We start from the raw sequence: 23,328 nt of genomic DNA, 5'->3' as shown, positions 1-23,328 counted from the left end.
TCCAAGTACCCACCATCTGCAAATAACTTCCACAAGGAGAGTGGTTAAATGCTGGAACGGGTTTTCCGGAGGGACTTGGGAATCTTCTGTCCCTGCCTGGTTGAGTTGTGAACATCTCCAGGCCCTGAAACAACCTCATGCAACTTGGTGTAAGCTCTGCTCTGCACAGGGGGTTGGACCAAAGACGGCTGGACATCCTTCCCAAAGTCAAGCACGCCCCAACTCTAAAAAGGCTGAAAACCTGGAACTGTTTGTTGAGACGGAGACTAATTAAAATAATATTGACCACATGCTGTTAAAAAAACCCAAATAAAATTACAGTAATTATATGCGACCTAATTTGTCAACTGTGAAGAGTTACCTGAAGGAAAGGAAATTAAGGGGATTAAAATAAAGAGCATTACCTCTTGTGACAAAGAGACGAAGACAAAAAATTGCCATCAACTTGTGTTTATGAGCTGCTGTGCTTCTAATTATGGCCAGACACCAAATTTGCATTTTATCTTGATTGAAACAGAATGAAAACTGAAAAAGTAAAGGTGTCTGATGTTAAACAGCTTTCCCCGTTTAATTCAAGGAGTAACCTTACATTCAAAACAGCTGCTTTTTTTTCCCTTCTGTTTTAAAGATCTCAGCTTTGTCAGAACAGTTTAAATTTAAAACACAGAGGATCTTCAAGTGGGGGGAGAGGAAGAATGAGGTCACCTGCCAACAGCAGCTGCGTGGCACCAGGCCGGGGTACAACAGCAGCCAGGGCAGTTTGCAAGATAAATTAGTAGGCATTGATAAACAAGCCAGAGGCTGGGGGAAACCCACACCTGAAACCAGGGGGAGCAGAAAGAGCAATGGCAATGGACATCACATCAGCCCTGCCTTTGGAGAGGGCTGGCTGGGAAGGATGCTCAGCACACTCCCTCCACACCAAATTCTCTTAAAATGCAGCAAAATGGAAATCAAACTAGTGCTCAGTGGGACGTGTCAGACAACTGCCATCAGGCAGAAGGAACCAATTTTGTTTTCTTCTGCCACAGTGACTCAGGTTACTCATACAACAGAGACCTGCAGGCAGCCCTCCCGAGCGGGACACAAGCTGGTGCGCTGTCTTCTCTCTCCTTCCCTTCCCTCCTCACTCTCCCCCCCACTGACACAACAGAAATTGTGGAAGAAAATCAGCATGCAGCACCTGAGAGCCACGCATCCACCTCTCCCTCGGAGCTCAGCATCATTTTTCTCCCCACTGGACTAGACTCTGCAGATGCTACTGACCGTGTGTCCCACATCCTTCTACCTTTGAAGGAGCATAGACGACCCCCTAGAAACATGCACCAGCACTGAACCAGGACAGGACCTGCCCCCAGTTCTTCCACAAGGCTTCATCCCTGCTTCTTTATTAATACCCTCAAGAGCATCTTCTCTTGCTCTTCTTCCCTGCTCTGTGCCCAAAGAGTGTGAGAAGATCACAAAATCCTCCTGGGAAGATCAGAGTCAGGCTTTAAACACCTGGAGGGCATAAGACCTGTGCAAATCCCTGCACCAATCCCAACCCGTGTGGCGTGAGGGAGACACATCCCACAGTGAATGAATAGAAAAGGATTCTGTTTACAAACCAAAACACTTCCCACAGGTATCACTGTCTGCACTGCACCTTTGACACCCACGGCACGGAAAAGATGCTACGCCCACCAAATCCACCTTCAAGCTTAACAAGTTCTGGCAGCAATCCTGACAGTTTAGCCTGGCTGCTGCTTGTGAACACCATCTGCATCTTCTCATCTGCTCTGCTATCCTGCCAAGAAAGCAACAACAACTCTCAGCTTCATGGTTTATTCCCCCTCCATATGTACAATTAAGTGTATGCATGACCATTAAAAGTAAGGCTACTTATATCATGGCTCTGAAACACGTTACAAACCAACTCCACCCCCTCTCTTTATTACAACATTCAAAATGCTTGGCTTCCACGGTGTGCAGAGAGGGGCAAACACAACCAGACCACACAGGCAATTGAGTGGTGCAGGGCTTTGGTAACTGGATCTAGAAGTTTCCTCCTCTATAGCTGAGATAGCCAAACACAGCCAGGTCAGGGGGAGGCAGATCTTCATCCCATGATGTCTTGGCAAGGTCAGTCCAGGTCCCAGGAACTGCAGGTTCCCTCAGCACATTGCTGGTGGCAGGTGGCCCACATGGATGGGAGGTCAACTTAATCCTCTCCTTTGGAACTGCCCCTTTGGGGCAAGGAAGGGGTCTAAGGAGAGGAGGAAGGGGAAGGTGTCTTTCTCTTCTTGATGACTAGAGAACTTCACTCTCCAGTGGTGTCAACCTCGGGGACACTTTTCAACATATAATTCATCTAAAAATAATTAATAAATCAAAGTAACAACAGAACCGTAGCACGATGGGATTTAAAACTGAATTGCTTGCATGTCCAGGTAAGGCTTAGAGACTTTCTTTTTCCAGTGGGGATGAAGAAGAGTCCAGATGAAAGTAACTGGAGATGTGCAACTGAGGACAAGCCCTGTGTGCTCCTGTAAGCTCCTTTCACAAGTAAATCTGCTCTCTTATGCAACAAGACAATCTTCCAGCTTCAGCTTGTGGCTCAATAAATTTTATTATTCCTTTTTGTTTTTATTTAAAAGAATTTGTTTTCCTATCATAAAAATTAGACAACCATACCACCACCAGCAGCAAAGTCTGTGGAGTTAATGTTGATGGCAGACAGTTCAATGGTGTTACCAATGTCTCAAAATGTCCTAGAAAGTCCATAAATGGAAAAAAACCCAAACGTAATCATTTGGGGGAGAAACATCAAGGTGGTTTTGGTTTCTTGTCCCACTGCGGTTCCCAGATGAATACTGTAGCATATCAGCAGGACCAAGTACCTCATGCCTTGAGAGAAAACCCTTCATACCAGCTCCAGTACCTGATTAGTAAGGAAGACGAGACATTTAGAATAGGAATTTATGACATTCATTATTTCCTACGTCAGCACATAGATCAATAAGACAGGACTGACCCTTCCGTCTCCACCCCTTACCCTTTATTCACCAGCATGCAATAACATCCCACAAATGCGAAAAGCACTTGGCAAGCATCCCAATTTTGATGTCTGCTTGTGTGATGATAAATTAGCCATGAAGCAAAACCATCCACAGATGCCTCATTTCCCCTCATCTCAATCACACAGCTCTTGGAAATCCTGTAACAGATCAGAGCTTTTGTCATCCCAGCCCTCTGTGCACTTGTTTCCCTTGTCCAGGCTGGGATGGAACAGCAGCCTCTGAAGGAATGGACTAGAGGCAGCAGAGAAGTGCCTGTGGGGCTGCTAGAGACTGCATTAACCTGGTTCAGCTTCACTGGGAAAAGCTCTGGAGCTGTAGCTCGTGGGTAGTGCCCAGTATGGCATCTGTCCCCAAAGTGGTGCGGGTTTGGGCACACCCTGGCCTTTCCCAGACCATGCCACCTTCCCACTGCACACTGTCAGAGGCAAATGGAGATACCAGAGTTCTGACAGCCCTGGCTGTCTGCACATTCCTCTCTGTCTGCTTTCTCTCATTAACAAGCTAAGTGCATGAGCAAAGCCTCTCCTCTCTAATCACTGCTCTTGCTGCTGGATTCACTTCAAAATATCAGGAGTGTGCATTTTGTCCATTTTCCTAAAGGAGCAGGTGACCAAAGCAACCACCAACCAATTCCAAAACATGGTATAGAAATAAATCCCCTATGAATGAGAGGCTACAGAATCACATGCTGCAACAGCAGGAGTAACCCGGCCAACTGAGTCCTAAAAAAAGAGAAAAAAAATCTTGAAATGCAGTTAAAACAGACCACTTGGGTCTCTTCACCATTCCTGCATTTTTGGTGATTTTTTCCAGGGTGGTTCAGACCAGCAGCTCTGGTCTGGCTCCAGAGAACTGCTATTGCCACAGGGATGTGAGGGACAATCAGGACCTCAGCCTCATGACAGTGACAATGCAGTGTAAAACTCTGCAGACAGCAAGTAAAACCCTTTACCAGCAGCTCCAGAATGCTGCCAGGCGTCTGGGCTACAAGCTTAGGGCATTAAGCACCAAACCTAACAGCACGGTGGTGGTCAGTACTGAATGTGGGATAAAGTTCTGGCTTTGGGTTGAGTTTGGTACTGCCTTGGTTTTGCTTGGCTGATAGACACATAATGAAGGACAGTCATTTCCCTATCACTTGACATTGCACAGATAGAAATGCATTGAACAGACACTCTGGAAGATTTAATTAAAGAGCTGAAAACCTGGTGCTGTGCTTGGGGAAGGCTGATGCTTTCACAAAACCCCGTGCTGGCAGCTGCTGTCTGTTACTGCCCATGTGAGCACAAGAGTCAGCAAAGACAGGGAGCAACCCTGCTCATTTCTGCACTGCTCCAGCCAGCTGCACACCAGAAGCTCAACTTTCAGCCCTGCCGCATCTGCAGCAGCCAGAGGACAGGCTTGGGTTAATGCTGGTGAGTTAACACTCAACCTCTGCTGCCATGGGAGCCAGCAACAGCCTGGAGAGGTGCTTGTGCAAGGCTCTCTGTGCTGCCAGGGCCCCAAGGCGCAGCAGCGAGTGCTGGATGGCCACCAGCAACTCTTCTACACCTCGCTGCAACTGGTTTCACTGCTGGGACACTGCCTGCTCACTCCACTGTGTGCCAGAGGCAAATACATCATTTAAATTGCAAAACTCCACAGTCAAGATGACCTCCTCTAATGGTTTCTCCTGGCTGTTCAGTGTCTCTGACCTTGCTCTTTAATATCAACAGATTCAAGTGTTTAAAGGCAAGATGTATGAAATAACTTACCTTAATTGTACCCTGACTGTTAGCAGCAATAAGCACGTTGGACTCCTGGAAAAAAAAAAAACAAGAGGCACTATCAGAACCTGCCATTGCTTTTTTCACCCCCCTCCCCCCCCCCCCCCGCCTTGTTTTTTGGAAGAAGCAGCAGAGAATAAGTTATTTTTATCTTAAACATTAGAAGTATACCTAATTTCAAAGGGATTTAACTCTTCCTATATCCGAGATGCTTTCAAGGCTAAAAGTCTTTATAAGTTCTACTACCTTGAAGAATTAGAAAGCAATAATCCTCAGTGCTTGTACGGAGCTTTGAATCTCCAAAGCAATTTACAAACATGAATTAATTCTCACAGCCTCCCGGTGAAGTGGACTAATAAAAATAATAGTTATTTCATCTTTTGGCAGCTTATGGACAGAGATCTCCAGCACCCTAACTAAACCAACTAATCACCGTTACAAAACCCCTCCAGCTCCAACGCCAAGAGGCTTCAGATGAGTAAAACAAAGAGGAGAAGAGATTAGAGAGCAATAGCAGATGCAACCAGTTTGAAAGGGAATATAAATAGAGAGGGCTCCAGCCCTGCCTCAAGCAGAGAGGCAGCATCTATTTACCTCCTGCCAATTGATGGAGTTGCATTTGGAGATATCCTAGTTGACTGCAAATTAATGGTCTGCTGCATCAGTCAGGAAACCCCCAGGCAAAAGCTGGAGGAGAGAGAGCGTCCTCTCCAGACCGCATTCCTCACATGGCCAGCAAGCACAGATGCACCCTCCCCAGCCAAAATCCTATCCAAAATCTACAGAGAAATCCACAAGCCTAAAGCACATAAGCACTGGGGTTGCTGGCAAGAGCCCCAGAGATGCTGAGGGAGAAGCAGTGCTCCCAGATGGGTGTCCTGCAGCCATCCTCGTGTCAGCAGACACAGCGCACACTGCTGGACTGCCCGCAGCAAACTGTTCTCTTTCAAGACAGCTGATATCTTTTCTGAGACACATTTTTGTATTTCTCTCACTGCTGCTATCCATCCCCAGACAAACTTGCTGTAATTATCCCATTGCTTAACACATGCATTTTTAATGAACTCAGTGACTAGAACATGCCCCGCTCCAAAGGGAGTGGGAAGGCAGCTCAGCACAGCCCCAAGCTGGCTGCCTGCTGCCTCACCATGAGTCCAGGACTTTGCACAGCCTCCAGATTTGGGGCAAAGGGAGGAAAATCCCCTTCAGTGTGAAAAGCCATTTATCAGGGAAGAGTAGCCTTGTGGTGGACCACTGGGTTAACTGACACAGATACATTTGTTCACCCTGGTACAATCATTAGAGGATTAGTTAAAACTCCTGATATTATCTCACTAATGATCTTCCAAGTCAAAACTCTTGAAAAGAAAAGTATATCCTCAAAGGAAGAAGATACTGCAATTCCTTTTAATTTGGTGGCTAAGAATCTAATCCAGTGAATTGTCCAGCTTCTGGTTAACAGCATTAAAATCAAAACCCACTCTGGGCAGAAAGCAGATATAAATATTATCTGGGTACTGAAACAGGGACCAGGATGCCCAATAGGATTCTGGAAGCAAGGGAGAGGAACCAGCAGCGATCTACTGTGCAGTGCAGGAGACCTGAACTCCTGAGTACAGATGATGCAGGGTTTGAATGATTCCTGTTTGCACTGTGAGTGACTGGCAATTCATCCTGCTGCTGCAGTCTGCTGGGGTGCCACTGTAAATGAACTCCGTTTCAATGAACACTTTTACCTGCTAAATAAAATAAAAATGCCAGAGGGTAATTTACTCTCACTCCCTTGTTCTTCAGAAGCCCCTGGGTGTTGGGTTTTTTTCAGCAGGGTCTGAGCTAATCACTGCTCTGCTGCTTTCATCCACAACCATGAGATGCAAACAGGAGCAGACAGCAGCAAAATTAGCACCAAATCTGTCACCGAACCAACAGTGACTTGCTTGTTAAGGCACTCCAGCACTGCTTCTCCAGGAACACAGCTAAGTAACTTGTTTTTAATCCTCCAAAGAAACAATTCACTTCCTTTTGTGTAGCCTGTAAAACAGCCAATATACTCAATGTGTTACACACCTAAAGAAGTCATGAAGTTGTTTAGATCCATAGGTTTGTAATTTGTGACAGCTGGGTGCACATTAAATCAATCTTTTTGCCAGGACATGTATGAATGGAGTCACCAGGACCTCAAAAGAAAAACCCCATCACCACTGAACTGGCAGAACAGCTATTTCCCCAAACACATTACTATGACTACCTGTATCACTGAAGCATGAAAAACAGGGTCTCACCATCCATTGTGGCTGCACGTTCTACTTTACCATAACCAATTGGTGTTTCTATGCAGGGCAAGAAGGTTTAAAGACTGGCCTTACTCATCCCTTCCATTTCAGCTGCCTGCAGGAGCCAGCAACTCCCAAAGCAGAGGCAGTGGGAATGTCGATGATCCAGACCAACTGAGTAATCCTGCTCTGAAGAAAGCAGTTATTAGAATGACTTCTACACATGAATCTTCTCCTAGGAGTGGTTGGTGTCTGCAGTCCCTTTTAGCAGGTGAGGCAGAAGGAACAAACCACCTCTGCTAAAACAAGACTGAAGAAGAAAAATGAATAAACATAGCAAAGACTGAGAGATTAGAGTTTAGTGCCTGGCAAACAGCAGCATTTGTGTTCTGTGTGGCTGCTAATCCCAACCTTTAGAATCTTGCTCCTCTTAAGGCTATAGAAAAGAGCTCTGGGGACATAAAAACTATGCATCTTCTTGTCTTTTAGGGTTACATGTGAATTAAAAAATCTAATTGGCAAATGTAGGTGCATGTCAGGACTAATGCCAAAGAGCAGTTCCAGAACTGCTCTAACATGCTCCAGGGCTGAAGTTCTGTGCTAAGACCTGTGAAAAACTTTCTGCATCTGCCTGCTTTTTTTTTTTGGACTGCAGAGACAGTATCATAGGAAATCTGAAGGACATTTACTTGACACAAAAAGGACTTGACTCCACCACAAATCTTTGTTATTGCACAGGCTGGATACATATTCACAAGGAGGTAACCATTATGTAAAATGAAGCTGTAAATTGGTCTTGGGTGAAAAGAAAGACCTGACAGGAGCACCTCTGTCCTGAACCTGACACATCCCTGTTTCTCCAGTCTGACTATGACTGCTGGACCCATAGTAACTTTAGAGCATTCACCCATGGGATTTGAAGGGACTTTCACTGATGGCACAAAAAAAAAAAAAAAACAACGAAAGAACAAAAATAAAAAAAAACCCCAACCAACCAACCAACCAACCAACCAAAAAAACCCAAAACAAAACAAACAACTGCAGCACATTTTGAAGAAAAAAAATCAAGTTTAGGACCTTCCTGAGTATATGAGATACCTGCTAAATTCATCATTCAAAGGAATTATTCACCTGGTGACAGCTGAGTTTTGAAGCACACTAATTTCCATCCCTCCAAGATGAGCCCTGTTTTGGATGGCCCTGGGGATGCAATTTGTACAGGAAAGGAACAGAGAAGAATTTAAGTCTGGCTGACTGCTGGTATTCATGCAAGAGTAGCCAACATTAAGACAATCAGAAATGCTATGCATGTTCTGTGAAGTTTGAAGAAACTCAGCTGAACAACTGGAAAGTTGTCAGAGCTTGCTCCAGTACAACAGGGAGTCAATGACAGCTGAGGCTGGAGCTCTTCCACTCCTTTACATCTTTGTGTAAGAAAACATTGCAGGGAGGAGAGGATACCTAAATGAACGTGACCCCAGATGGACAACTGTTAAAACCACACACACATCTTCTTGAAGGGACACCCACTGATACCCAAGTGGACTCAACTCCAGGGAGGGAGGAAAAGCTCTGGACAGACCCTTTATCCTCCCAGGACCTGCAGGGCTCCTCTCTGGCTGTCCCTCCTCACCAATAAACACATCTCACTGCAGCTGCACAAGCGAAACATCCCTCTCACCAGTGGGCTTGTGCAAAATCACAGCTGAGTATTTTAGTCTTCCTCTCTTGACATCAAACCTGTCCCAAAAGGGCTCAAAAAATGCCAAGATGACCACAAATCACTAACAATTTTTTTTCCCTTGAATACAATCCTTTTTGAGACCATTCCTCCCTTGCTATCCCACACATATAAATCCTTGAAGTGGAATTCAGACGGCCACACTGAAGGAAAAGCTGAAGAGATTGTTCCTTAGGATGGATGTGTTTTCAAGTTACATGTGCCCTTTTTCACACAAAGGACTGGAAATCATTTTTGGGTCTTTCACCATATTATAAAAAATTACAGGCCATAACGTTTGTGCTTCTTTCTTATCCCCCCCCTTTTCTGCACAAATAAAGGAGATTCACCTCAAACTTCCAGCACAGCCATCACTCAGGTAAGCATGAGTTTCCTGGATTTTCAACTCGGTTTGTTCTATGGATTCACAGTTAGGGTTCTCAAAGATCTTATTTTAAATTAACAACTTCTCACCTTCCCTCTCCAGCAGATGTTTTGGCTAACAAATGGCTGTTTTTTCAACACTTACTCCAAGGAGCTGGAGCCTAATTAAGCAAAGCTGTTGATACAGTGGGAAAATCACTTGGGCGAGAAAGCTTGCAGTCAAGTGGCCATTGTCTTCTGTTACTTACAGGTAGAACAAAAGTATATAGTTGAACTAAATCTAGTGCTGTTTGTACAAAAAGTCCATTATTTAAGTAAACTTATTCCTTCCTTAGTGAAGGTGGCACCCATTACTCCGGTGCTGGCTTTCAGGACTGAGCTGCAGACTATTTGCAAGACATAGTTCACCAAAGCTTTTCCCATCAATGTCACACACAAAGTCTTTCTACACATCTAAATGTGCGAAAGTTGTTCCCCAATAGACCACACCACTGCTTGACTGCTCTTCATCTTGTAATTAGTAGATTCTAATGGCTAGTCACTCTAATGCCCCTGAGCCCTGGTTATTTTCTTGTTGTATGACACAAGTCAGCTTTTTGTTTTTGAAAGAAAATTACAAATTCTAACCCAGGAAACACAATGAACCTCCAGTGTACAGAAACCAAGAGGTTTAGAGAAGCTGAACTGCTAGATTAGATCCCTTCCCAGCAGGACAATGTGCTGCATGCCAAATTTTGGGGTTTTTTCCTATTCTTGTGCTACAACTGTTACCAATGAAAGGTGCACAGTGGGTTGGTTGAAGTGGCGCACAACCCTCCATCTCCCTGTAAAACAGAATTTACTTTCTATGCCACCACACTCACCTAACATTAAACCCTTCTGAACAAATTTAAAGGAATATTTATTATCTATACTGTGAACATCAGGCTCAAGCAGAAATTAATTACTTTACACCAAGTGCTTCTCTACAGAACAAGGTCTAACATATAAAAGATGTTGTACCAAAATATTTCAAGAGCAGCAACACCCAACTCTTTAGGTATTAAACCTGGAACAGAGCACGCACACCTAAACTGTGTCTTTCAATCCTTAGAAACTGTATTTTTATCTAATTCTGAAGGTAATTCCTTTGTACACACAGAGATAAAGCCTCTTTAGGCTTTTCTGGGCTCCAGAAAAAAAGCAAAAACTCAATACATCTGAAAAAGGTCTTGTCTGTGCTTCTTCCTCGATCCAGCTGTAAATACACAGTCTTTTGAGTTTTTAAATTCACAAATGCTGCACAATTATACCCACCCAGCATAACAAGGATATTTCATAAACTGTTAAGCCACAGATTTAAAGATTATGGCACTCCTTTGACTCACTTTCTGTAGAAAGACTTGCCTACAACCACACAGACACATATATAGAGAGTTTCTTCCTATGTCAGAATTCATAGGCACGCTGTAAAGCTTTTTAGAAAAGTTTTCAAACAAATTAGTGTTTTCATCATCCTACATCATGCAGAGTTTGCAGCTTCCACACAAGGTGAAGCGCATCTGACTAGGAAATGTGCCCAGGTAGAAATTCAGCATCTCCTTGAATCCCCTCCCTTGTGTTTCAGCAATTCCAGACTTTAACCTCTGTACCTGGGATGCCTTTATCAAGTTTTCTGACACTTCCGCATCTGGTATTTCTAGCTGCAACTCAATACACATGACTATAGCCCTTTTTCCTACTCCCTGAAATAGTCTTCTCATTTTTAGATTTTACAATGCATTCCTCTCCTTCTATTCAGATCAAACTCCACACAAGAAGATGCTGTATAACTGGAAGCTTATTTGTTATTATACATATCCAGGTCTGTATTCACAGCTCATGGGTGCCCTGAGGAGAGCAGTCCAAGGCTTGCTCCAATGACACACTCAAATAAGCAGTAAGCTATCTCTCAGCCACGTAAGAAACCCCTTTTTCTTAACATGCCCTTTTCATTTCTGCATGTAGCTCTCAAAAAAAAATATCAACAAGGGAGCTGAAGACAGGGTTAGAAGAAAATAGAAGTGCACACATAACCAGTGCTGTCCACAGCCATCAATTCCCTTGTTTCTATGCCATCTTCTGATTTCAAGATGGAAATGGAGGCCAACGAGACTGATGGGGAGAAGGCAAAGAAAGCTCTGCAAAGGCAGGAGAGACAGCCAACAAAGCCCACCCCAGGTACTGCTGATATATTACAGGCAACTGCCTCTGCAATTCAGGCATTCTGGAACAAAACTGGTATTGATGAGCATCTAATTTATTTAGAATCCAAGATGAGAAAATCTCATTAGACACTTATTATTCTGCATCTACTGCAAAGCAAGATACACAGCTCTAGCAGCTGCTGCACACTCTCCCATCAGGCATGGTAGGGACACATACATTAAAACCAAATTATTCTGGTGTTAAACCTGTACCCCCAAAGCACAAGTCTTCCCCTCCTCTCTGTGTGGGAATATTGAGTTCCACTGCCCATTTATCTGTGACAGGGTCTCCAAAGCTACTTGCTACTATAGTCATAAATCCTGGGATTTCAGATGCTCCCCATAAACAATATGCTCAAGACCTTGAAGGAAGTGGCAGCAGTATATAAATACAGCTTACAATAAGCATTCAAAAAACATACACATAAACATGCAACACATTAATATCAATATTGCAAAACCACAGGAAATGGCAAGGCATTGGCTTAGTGAAGACAGCTTTTAGCATCAATACTTTTAAGATTAAAACTCCCAAATATTCCTTTGGCAGTGCAATGCTGTACATCACTTGACAGCTGCATGGTTTAAGACCTGCATTCCTACTGCAAATATGTTTCCCCCCTTTCCCTTCTATTGTTTGTTGCAGTCAGTCATTACATCATGCTGGAGGTGATGTGTTTGATCTCTCCCTAGCCAAGGTCAGGCTGCCCTGCCCATCAGTGCAGTGTGGGGCAAAACCAAGCCCCAGGGTGTTATCATTAATATTGCTATTGCATATGTCTCCCTTCCAAACTCACATCAGAAAACAAAAGACACAGTCTGGAGAAACAGCCACCGATCTGCATGAGAGTATTCAGAAATATCAGCTAAGTCTGGTACTTTTAGATTTTGATTTTGTGCAGCCCAGTGGCAAACCATCAGGGATCAGAGCTGTAAACAGAAATCAGTAGAATGTGAAAAGCCTTTTCTGTTCAAGCTACCCTGAATTAGATAAGACAAGCAACCCACACTACAAACACGAGAGCAGCCCAGTCCCAAAGCACAGCAAGGACCACAGCTCCCAGCTGCTGCACTAGGAAAGAATGGAGGCAGGGAAACTTGTGAGAGAAAGGTTCTCCCCCCAGAAGATGGCTGGGCACTGGAACAGGCTCCCCAGGGAAGCGGTCACATCACCAAGCCTGACAGAGCTCGGTATGTGTTTGGACAACACTCTGAGGCACACGGTGGGATTGTTGTGCAGGGCCAGGAGTTGAACGTCATGATTCTTGTGGGTCCCTTCCAACTCATGATATTCTATGATTCTATCCCAGCTCCTTGGCCTTCTTTAATTTACAGCACACTCCCCTTGCCCTTACTGTGAAAGGCAAAGTTCAATCTGCTAAAGCCCTGCTTCATGTTCAGATGGTTCTGTCGTGCCTCTCTCACACTCAGGATGTGTTTCTCCCATCCCTCTTCTCTATTCGTCTTCCTTCTTCTTCCAAGTCAGTGATTTCTCTTCCAGCTCAACTCTACCCAACTCTCCTCAGCTCCATCTTTCAAATCATCTTCACACTTGAATCCTTCCAAGACCATCAGTCCCATATTCTTCAGGGCTTTTGTATTTGTGAGATCATTGCCCCTGGCATTGTATTTCTCATCAAAACCTTACTTTCACCACTCTGTTCTTGGTTTCAAATGCCTCTTCCAGAGTACTAGGTACATCTTTCCACCTCTTCTTCCTCCTCTAGTGAACTCACCTTTGAAAATCCTGTTTACAGCACAGTTTCCTTTCCTTTCCTCCAGCATACTAGCACCAAGAGCAATGTGCACCTCTTCCTTGGGGCCAGAAAGGGAAGAGATGACTGCTAGCCTTCCTTTCTGGTCCCAGTATCCAATCAGCCAACTAGATTTGCTTTTGCAGGCTCCCTTCCCTTGGTTCCTGAACTCATTACTGTGCTAGGATGACACATTTATTCCCCTGGGCCCTGCTTGGGCTGCCAGCTACAGCTCATTCCCACATCTAAGAAACATCTGCCTAGATAAAACCCCAGAGGACAAAAGGATATAAGCAGGCAGAAGCCTTATGGTCAGGGACTGCAACCCCATGTTATTTTGTGGGAACAAACTGCCACTGGGCCAGGAATATCCAACTAGAGGTGATTCACGTCAGCAGCTCACAGATTCACATATGTCCCAGATATCCTTGCTTTCATGCTGTTTCCTGATACACGAGAGCTAATGCTACACATCAGCTGCTGTTCTGAGCTGGAGCACGGTCCTCTGAAGGCTGACAAATGGTTTCTCAGTTGGGCCAAGAGGGATCATTGCTATGTGACATGTCTCCTGTGCTCTATAAAGCTCAGCACATCATTGATGCTGCCAGCAGCTTGCCTGGGCCAGGCACCAGAATTCAGATCCTGTTATTAAATTGGTCCCCACATAGAAATACCACAAAGTAAGTCATTAGCTGGTCCAGCTCCTGCTTTCCTTCCTTTCCCAGAGCCATTTGTTTCAGTCTCTAAATAGCTGAATGATAACAGGCTTAAGTCCGTTCATCCAACCACCTTGATGTTAATATTTTAAATTATTATGTCTTAGTTCTCTAATGCCAATAAATCATTTATATGTGCACATTTAATTAACAATCCAATCAGCAAAAACAGCTTTGCATTCACACCACACGTTTTATTAGAGGAACCAAAGACACATTACAACATTAATTAAGTGTAATAAATGCCCTGGTGAGGTGGCAAAGTATTATCCTGCATGAGGGGAAACCGAGGCAACGCACATGGTGGATTTGCCCAAGGTTAATCCAGATTTTCCCAATGAGGTGTTGAACAAAAAAGGTAGGGATGAAGACCACTGAGGTTTAACTCTCTTCATAAGAATTCCTGTTGGAACTACAGTATTTACTTATTTGCTGATGGGAAATTCATCCCAGTTGCATTCCTCTCCAAAAAGAGCCACAAACCACTGCAATCAAGCATGCTGAAAACCAGCCCTAAATTGTGCCAGCCAGCCAGGTGAGGCTGAACACACTGGGTCCAACATCATCCCCTGCCGAGGGTTCTGAAGGACATGAACTTTCCCACACCACAGTTCACCACCTATGCACACACCCAAGCTCATGGGATGCTGGACACTTACCTGGTGGTCTGAGGTCCTAGATGTACATGAGTGTCTGATGGCTCCCAGGTGCTCCAACAGCTCAACCAGCCCTTGGAGAATTTCATACCAGGCTCCCATGCAAGCAGAAATTCCTGAGTGACCCAAGCCATCCTCTGGAGACAGAGGTCTTACAGCTGTGTAACTGGTGGGAATACATACTGGCCACTGCTAGTGGGACAGGCTGGGAAAAAAAAGTCTTCCTAAACCCCTCTCATGACACTGTCCCCTCAAGGCAAAACTGGAAGAACAATTCATGCATCACAACCAGAGATGGTGGCAATCAATACAGGAAGACAGGTTAATCCCAGGTGATGCCAGGAATGATGAAGGAAGCCCAGCTGACCCATGCTGGCTGGATCAGCAAAAGGGAAACACTTTGGCAGAAACTCATGAAATAAATTTATTTAAATCTGATAATGGATACATATTCTGCTAATGTTCATTTTATATGGTTGGCTGTCAATAATCTGGGGCAGCCAAGCTGTCTGTTTGGGCAACACCTAGTATGGTGGGGTGACCTGGCTGGAAGCCAGTCTGTCACTCCCCTCCCTCAGCTGGACATAGCAGATTAGGCTTAGAGTCGAGATGAGGACAGGGAGAGATCACTCTCCAGTTATCACCACAGGCGAAACAGGCTCAGCTTGAGGAAAATCTGATTTGTTACTAATCAAATCAGAGTAGGATAATGAGAAATAAAAGAAAAATCTTAGAAACACCTTCCCCTCACCCCCTCCCTTCTTCCCAGGCTCAGCTTCACTCCTGATTTTTTCTATCACTCCCCCCTCAGCGACTGAGAGGGACAAGGAACTGGGGCCACAGTCAGCTCATCATATATTGTCTCTGCTGTTCCTTCACTTCTCAAGGGGAAGACTCCCCAAGCTCTCCCCCTGCTCCAGCTTGGGGTCTCTACAAGTCCTGCCAGAAAACCTGCTCTAGAGTGTGGGCACGTCCCCACATGTCCACAGGCCCTGCCGGGAGCCTGCTCCAGTGTGGGCTTCCCACAGGTCACATCCTTCTTTTGGGCATCCACCTGCACTGGCATGGAATTGTCCATGGGCTGCAGAAGGATCTCTGCTCTCTGTGGACCTCCATGGCTGCAGGGAATTCATTCTCTTGTGCCTGGAGCACCTTCTCCCCCTCCTTCCTCACTGAGCTTTGCGTCTGGAGCAGAATTCTCACATATCCTCACTCCTCTCTCCCTGATGCAGCTGTGCAGTATTTCCTCTCAGCTCTTCTGAAATACATTATCCCAGAGGTGCTACCAGCATGGCAGGTGGGCTCAGCTTTGGCCAAGGGAGGGCCCATCTTGGAGCTGGCTGGCACTGGCTCTGTTGGACAGGTGGGAAACTTCGGAAACTTCTCACAGAAGCCACTCCTGCACCCCCCACTACCAAAACCTTGCCACACAAACCCACCTAATAAATTGCATCTCCTGCAGATTGTAGTTTCTTTGCCCCATTCTAATGAAAACCACCTCAACTCCAAAGACTGATCTGACACAGATAATCAAAAAAGGGTACTCAGCCACTTTTAAGTGGGACCCCACCACCAAACCAAAGCCAAATCCTGATACAACAGTACCCTAAACCAACCAACTTTGAAAGTTCTGGACATACATTTAAATCCTGACCATTGCATTAGTGGGTCTCAAAATAATGTTGCAGGGGGACTTGAGTGCTCAATAAGCACATTAAGTCTTCTAAATATTTTGCTTATGCCAGCTGGAAGAGAAGGATGATGGTTTCGCTGCATCTGCAAGCTTTCTAATTGTGTTACTGGATGGGCCAGAAGTCTGGCAGCCATGGAAATCAAAGTCTTCATTTCTCTTTAGGCCAAGAACACTATATTTAATAGCAACAGGAAGGGAGTCACAGTTCCAAGTGTCAGCAGTGAGGGTACTGTCTGAGGCAGGGAATAACAGCATATGTTAAAGCTGAGGCTGCAGGCAGGGAGCAGTTACACCTTACACATCTGTGGGGCAAGCAGGGCGACAGCAATAGGAAGAAACACACCAGGAAAGCAAAAATATCTCATCCCTAGAAGCTGCTTCCACCCAAAGGGCTGCAGGCCGCTTGGTGGTAAGAACAGACAAGAGAAGGATACCTGCGAGGTGGCCCAGCTTGTAGCTGCATAAACCATTATTTATATAAAAAAGACATATTTGTACATATTTTCCTTTTATTTTCTATGTAACACACATGTGCCACAGAAGTGACATCACCAGGACCTGATGAGATAAAAGAAAAGATAAATGGTTTCTTGCAGAGAAAACTCAAGGCACAAACATTAACATTAGTATGCAGAGAAGCCTCATGAAGTTATACCTATACTAAAGCTATTTATAACATATGCTGATTTGGGGAAAAGGACTTTGATTTGAGGAATGGAAGTTTAATTAAGGTAAAACAAAAGTTTCCATTAATCTTGATAGAATTCACAATCTGCTGCTCTCCTTCAGCATCCACTTCAGCTAATGCTATAACAGCATCAAGAGCAGCCCCAACGTACCTGAAACCTCCTGCAATGCAGACAAGGCTGGGCAAGCTGTACCAGAGCACGTGGCCGTCCCTAGGCTTGGGAAATAGGACACTTTGTCTCCTCAAGATATTGTTCCAAAAATGCCATGAGTGCAGTGGGCACATGTTTTCACTAGCCAGGACACACAGGAAAATGAAGAAGGGATGTTGATAAACTTGAGAATGGCAAAGAAAAATGGCCAGAGCCTAGGATCTGCAGGCACGTTCTGATGACATGCATTTCATGTCACAAGCACAAGTTTTTCTCTTGAGCAGGTAAAATTCCAGTTATACTTAAATCTTCTCCCTGCATGAATTCAAGTCAGAGAGTTTGCATTAAAAACATTTCCTGTCTTCTGTTCCCATGGTACAGGTAAGGATGGGGCAGCAGAGCAGAGTATCTTGCCCAGCCAGCAGAACCATCTCCTGTACACCTGTGGCCAAGGAGGGGTTGAGAGCTGGCTTGGCTCACAGTCAGTGAGAACTCTGTAAACGTATTGTAACTGCATGGAAGAGGGAGCTGACCTGAACTGTGGCCAGGTCATGCCTGCAAAGCTGTTTGGAAGAGAGGGATCTTTGCTTTGTACAGTGAAAGATGCTGCAATCTCCGAAAGAAGATGTATCAAACCCATTTTTGCTGGTCAGTTTTCAAAGTAAAGCCACAATGCAAACTATCAGCTTTCATGACAAAATTGTACGGCTGGTATTGATAAAGACAATACAGTAAATTATTTTAATAAGGCCTGACTGTACATAAAAAGTGAAGAACTTCATTAAACAAAACCATGCAGAGTACAGATGATACATATGAAGTTGCTTTCGATATCCTACTCTTGATGCTTTCTCCATTGTATTTATCTGAGGGGAGAAGGGAGTGAGAAGACAGCTATGCCTTAGGCACTAAGAATGATGAGAGTACACAGCTTTACAGCTTTAGTATAATAAATGCAAAGCATGGCATCTCCCCTACTTCATTCTGCAGAATGAACTATTCAAAAGATAATAATGAACTTTGCATCATCTAGAGGACTCAATTGTGCCTTCTGCCTGCTTCCCTAATCTCAGCCATCTAAAACACTCCTGAATCCAGAAGTATGAGTGAAACCAGTAACTAAAAGGCACCCAAGAAGTCAGAAATCACTGGGTCATTCAGCTGTAGAAAAACATTTTAGATTTCAAAACAAAGGATGTAAAAAGAACAAACAAGGAAGCCCACCAAGGACTGAGATTGAAGTCAGAAGCAAACACAGGATGTCTTAAGACAAGTTCATTGATTGTGAAAGGGAAAAAATATCCAAACTCAACAGACAATTCATACTAGACAGAAATTCTCTATTCTTTCATTCACCTTCCAACTTCCCCTCTCCTCAACTTGCTCATTCACCTCCCTGCAACTTACCCCCCCTGAGAAATACCAGGAGGCAGCCCCTGAATTCTAATTGCATTTGCTATTCTACTAATCCCATAGATTTAAATGGGCAAAAATAGCTGAATTCACCTATCAGGCAGTACTAGAGGAGAAGCCACCTGAAGCTGTAGATGGGCTTCCTTTTGTTTACAGCTTTTAAATAATTCAGAGAGGAGCTGTCAAGTTGAATCTGCAAAGCTCCCTTGACTTTGGACTTGTGCTATCAGACTGCCTGCCTATTGTTTATAAAGACAAAAAGGAAAACGTTACAGGATCATATGTCTGCACGGGAGGGGAGTCAAGGACTAGGAGAACAAGGGCTGTCAGGACAGAAGTCATAAAAAATACAGATGGGAAAGCAAAAGTAGGCAGTAGGTGAAATACAGATGTACCAGCAAAGCAGCCAGAGCAAGTTGCCAGTTTGGTTGTGCTATAAATACACAACACTTGCAGTTTCTTGTGGAATATGATGTTGTCCTTTAAAAAGGAAAACCCCAAATGCAAATGGTAACTTCAATTAGCAATTAAAAGCCCAACTTCCCAGTTATACAATTGCAGCTGGCTCTCCCAGATCTGTCTTACTTCTGCAAACCCGTGACAGCTGTCAGGCAGTGGGCCAGCACTTAATAATCATTCCCAAACCTCAGACAGCACAATTCCATCCTTTCTTTCCATTTTTTCTGGGCGCTTTGGGCAGACAAAGATTTACTAGGTCCTACCTGGGGACAACAGCAAACCACAGGTGATGGCCCCCGGCATCCCAGGGAGTTCATACATTTCAAGGTGCCTTTTAGAATTTTTTCTTTTTAAGTGACTCTGTGGCATGCACAGTTCTGATGGGGTTTTGCACAGTCATTTTCAATCAAAGCTGCAAACCTGACTTTAAAGCAAATGACTGTTTCTTGAAGCAGCAAGAATGGAGAGGGGAGGGAAACCTCAGGACGCGCAGCCTGCTGCACTCACACACATCCCTCCAACCAGAACACAATCACCTCTGCAGCCAGTTTGCTAAACCTAATGAGAACTTGAAAAAAAGAAGAGCATTTTAATACAAAATCCAATCACTATGATTACAGTCTTGCTGTAAGCTACTGAGCTGGATTAACACTTGGCAATTATACTTAGCTGTGGATGCTGCAAACAAAATCCTGCCCAAGGGCTGTCCCCACGTGGTGGGACATTGCAGCTGAGGATGCTGCAGGAGCCCTCTCATCACACTGCAGGACAACACACGTGTAAGGAGGGGAACGATCTGATCTAGTTGGCTGTCCCAGAGCAGACAGAGACCTCCACTTTGCTCTAGGAAGACTGCAACAGTGGACAAAAAAATATTTATTTTGCCCATGACTGGACCCAACTGGTTCCAGCAGCTTCCAGTCCTAGAAAATTTCATAATTACACCAGCCTTTCATACACTGTCTTTTATCCTGGACTCCTCACCGTATCAAATCCTAAATGAAACATGATGTAAGGCATGCAAATAAGCTGAAGAAGAAAGGATTCACATAATAGGAAAATATCATTAAGTGGAAAAGTTTAACTCAGAAGGTCAAAATCATTCTAACCAGAAGAAAGAGATGCAGCATGGGGCACACTCACATGCCCAAAAAGCCTTAAATGTGGCACCAATGGTGCTTTTCTTACTCACTCAGTGACTGCCAGCCAACAGCAGGGCCTGAAGCTGCAGTGCCATTAGTAAGTACCTAAATTTCTTGGCCTTGAATACACTCCTAAACTCCAGGGAACAGCCTGCCAATGGTGAGTTGCCTGCCAGAGTTCCCTACAGCAAGATCCTGCTTCACCACTCCCTGACCCCATCCCTTTTTCTTAGAAATTATTTTAAAGGAGGTATATGCATCTGAAATAAGCAATGTCAGCTCCCAGACTTTAGTGGTAAAAGTCTGTGCTCAGGTAAGAGCCCTGAAATGGACACTACCAAGTTCCCATGTGACAGCCTGGAAATCCTTTAATTAGCTGCTTCCCCCCCCATGCTCTCCCCAGGCCCTCTAAGGGCAAAAATCCAGCTGACATCGTAACTCCCTCCGGACTATAACTGGAGATTTAGCATGACCTCATAGGTCTACACACTTCCTAGTAGAAAACAAGAGGTTTAAAAAAGACAGTAATTCTTGAAAGCATGTTTTTGTTGGGGCTAGCAGCAAAGGGGAGCAGTGGACTGAGCTGCAGCTCTGCTGGACATGCTACCCCAGTGCTGGAGCTTGTCCTCCTCTGGGCTCTCTCAAAGAGGAATCAAAGCTGCATCAAGGTACTTCACTGTCCGTCCTGGCTCCTGCACAAAGCCAGGAGCAGCTCAGTTAATGGCACAACTTAAAGTCACCAGGGGCTTTTGCAAGTCAAGTGAGCTTTTTACTGCATGCCAAAGTAATTCCCAGCTAATACACTACACAGATTTAACCCATTCTGTACCACACCTCCTAACAACTTTATTCCAAAAGCCAGAAAGCATTTCACTTTCTAATGAGCCAGCAAATGAGTAAAAAGCATCTCTCTCTGTATAATGTACTCACAAGCAACTCTCTTATGCTTGTGATTTCTCAGCACTGTGAGACTGAAGTGAGATCTGGGTAATGTTCTACATCACTGTTTAAGAGCAATTCAATCATCTTTGTTCTGGATTAAGTCTTGCTCCCGATTAAATTTAACAGAGTAATGAATAGGAAATCCATGATTTGGGAAGTGGGCAGATTTTATCTTTAAACCCAATTCACAAGTAAAATCATCTCTCTTACAATAGATAATTCTGCTACTGTTCGAGTTATTTTCACACAGTGGCTATAAAAAATTATCTCTAGAAATCTCAAATGGAAATGACTATTTTTAATGCTCCCTGTCACTCTGAATGCATGCTAAGACTAACAATACTGCATCAAAAAGAAGAGCTCAACAATCAAGAAATCCATTAAGCTACCAATGACACTAATAGAAAAAAAAAAAAAAGAAGTTGAAAAAGACTCAAGTATGTAAAGAAAAGAATTACCTACTGGGATTACAGGGGTGAACAAAACTCCCTGTGTTGCACCACAGTACTGCTGATTTTCTAACACCCTTCAGCTACATAAATACTAGAATACAAACCCCACCTTTGCTGACAAAGGGTGAGGGAAGACAAACACTTCTGGCATCTGATTTTTTTTTTTTTTTAGTTAATGTGCCTCACTCTCCCTTGATTTTAGACATTCTTTCTGAAGAGTTGCTGCTGTTGACTCATTCCTCAACAGACACCACAGAGCTGAAGCACGTGGTAGGTACTCTCTGCTTTTCTCTGAGCCTGACAACGCTTAAAATGTCTCAGAGCAGAGATGGTGAGAAATACAGGACAGAATACAGGGAATGTAAGAAAATAAAGCTACTGTCCTCTGTCAGGACTACACGACCTTTTTCTTGTCACAGGAAATTTACGTGTACTGCTACGAACATCAGTCGAAAAGCTCCCACAAGGAGTTCATGATCATGTCCTGCCCTACCTACACCATCCAAGGAAAGATACAGGACTGTATAATGAAATGGCCTCTAAAATAAACAAAGCCACACACACAGCACAAACACAGTATGTGTTTGTGGGAAAAAGGAGAGACAGAGACACTAGAGTTCAGTGTCGCATTCATTACTTCATTAACTTTGATGTGTGACAAACTGGGCTCAAATTCCACATTCAGGTGCTATCTGAAATCAATACATAAGCTCCAGCATGACTTAAAATACATCATAAACCTACCTCAAATCTGTTTGCAAAGGAAAACAGCAGAAACTTCAAAAACCTGCACAAAAAAAAAGTTTCTTAGCTCCCCATCTCACTCCAGAATGGATAATTCATAGGTTCACACTGACTAGCAAACTCCAAAAATTTACTGGTGGGCTTAAGAAGAGACTATCCTTGTCCCTGCTGCCACGCTCAGACATCTCTGCTGTTGAGGAAAAACCAAGGAGAATTATGGAAGGAAGAGGAGGGGTGGTTGCAGAGGGTGGCCGGGAGGCTCACAAAGGATCTGAGTTCACATTCAGGGATACTCTGGGAGAGGCACTGCTGAATTGCATCCCTTCACCCTGTAACAGTACATCCAGCAAATATTTATCTGAAAGGAATCTCCAAAGCAGGATTTTTCTTAAACAAACTTCCGAGCCTTTGCTTACTTTTGAAAAGCTAAATATATATATATATTCTTAAGTTCTGAAACAAAGAAAACTCCCAAGCTCCCAGTGCTGGCTGCTGCCTGCTATAACACCAGAAGAAAAGTTGCTAAAAGCTGTTCTACTTCCAATTTCCCAACAATCACATTTTTTTCCCACGCATTTCCCAACAATTTAAATTTCTTCTGTCGCATTGTCAAGCAAAGCATGAACCTGGGAAAAACAGAAAGCCAACTGCGAGCTGAATCCTTTTGAATTAAATAAGGACATTTTTATTTCACTTTCAAGTAATTTTCTCTCTTTTTCTGCTTCTCCTGCTGGCCAAATTTTATCTTTTCAAATGCTGGAGCTAATGCGCAAGTTGTGAAGCAAGACACGCAGAGAAGAACAATTAATGTATTTTAATCAAGGATATATCACTCTAAACAAGTCAAGATTTCCCCAAGCACACACTCCCCAGACTAGAGCAGCTTGCTGTTACTTAGTTGCTGGAAGACACTTGGCCAGAGCAATCTGCTTTGTAGAAGGTCTTTCTTGGAAGAAAAAAAGGCAGTGAGGTCTCAACTGATCAAGCTAGAAACTAGGAGAAAGAAGCATGTATGCCTGATTAACATGAGGATTCTTGGCTGGTGATGCTGGGTCTCTGCCAGCGTGGGTCATGAGAAGGAAGAGACTTCC

General features: G+C 44.1%; 1 protein-coding gene and 1 non-coding gene across 4 annotated transcripts in view; both read right to left on the bottom strand.

Annotated features, from left to right (window-relative positions):
- Positions 1-2,589: 2,589 nt before the first annotated feature.
- COP1 (COP1 E3 ubiquitin ligase) overlaps positions 2,590-23,328 on the bottom strand; it is a 123,957-nt gene continuing 103,218 nt past the window's right edge. For all 3 annotated transcript variants that reach the window (XM_066192164.1, XM_066192165.1, XM_066192166.1), the window contains exons 19-20: positions 4,814-4,858; positions 2,590-2,920 (exon numbers count right to left, since the gene is read on the bottom strand). In XM_066192164.1, the coding sequence (XP_066048261.1) occupies positions 2,903-2,920; positions 4,814-4,858 (63 nt within the window). In that variant the 3' untranslated portion in view covers positions 2,590-2,902. The remainder of the gene's footprint in view (positions 2,921-4,813; positions 4,859-23,328) is intronic.
- On the bottom strand, positions 19,734-19,869 carry LOC136294981 (small Cajal body-specific RNA 3). The gene has a single exon (XR_010722567.1). It is a non-coding gene; the product is annotated as a small Cajal body-specific RNA 3 (non-coding RNA).

This window comes from Chamaea fasciata, unplaced genomic scaffold (assembly GCF_029207755.1).
Source record: "Chamaea fasciata isolate MVZ Bird 193981 ecotype frontalis unplaced genomic scaffold, bChaFas1.0.hap1 SCAF_10, whole genome shotgun sequence".
Taxonomy (NCBI): Eukaryota; Metazoa; Chordata; class Aves; order Passeriformes; family Sylviidae; genus Chamaea; species Chamaea fasciata.
This window is presented reverse-complemented; position numbering and strand designations above follow the sequence as displayed.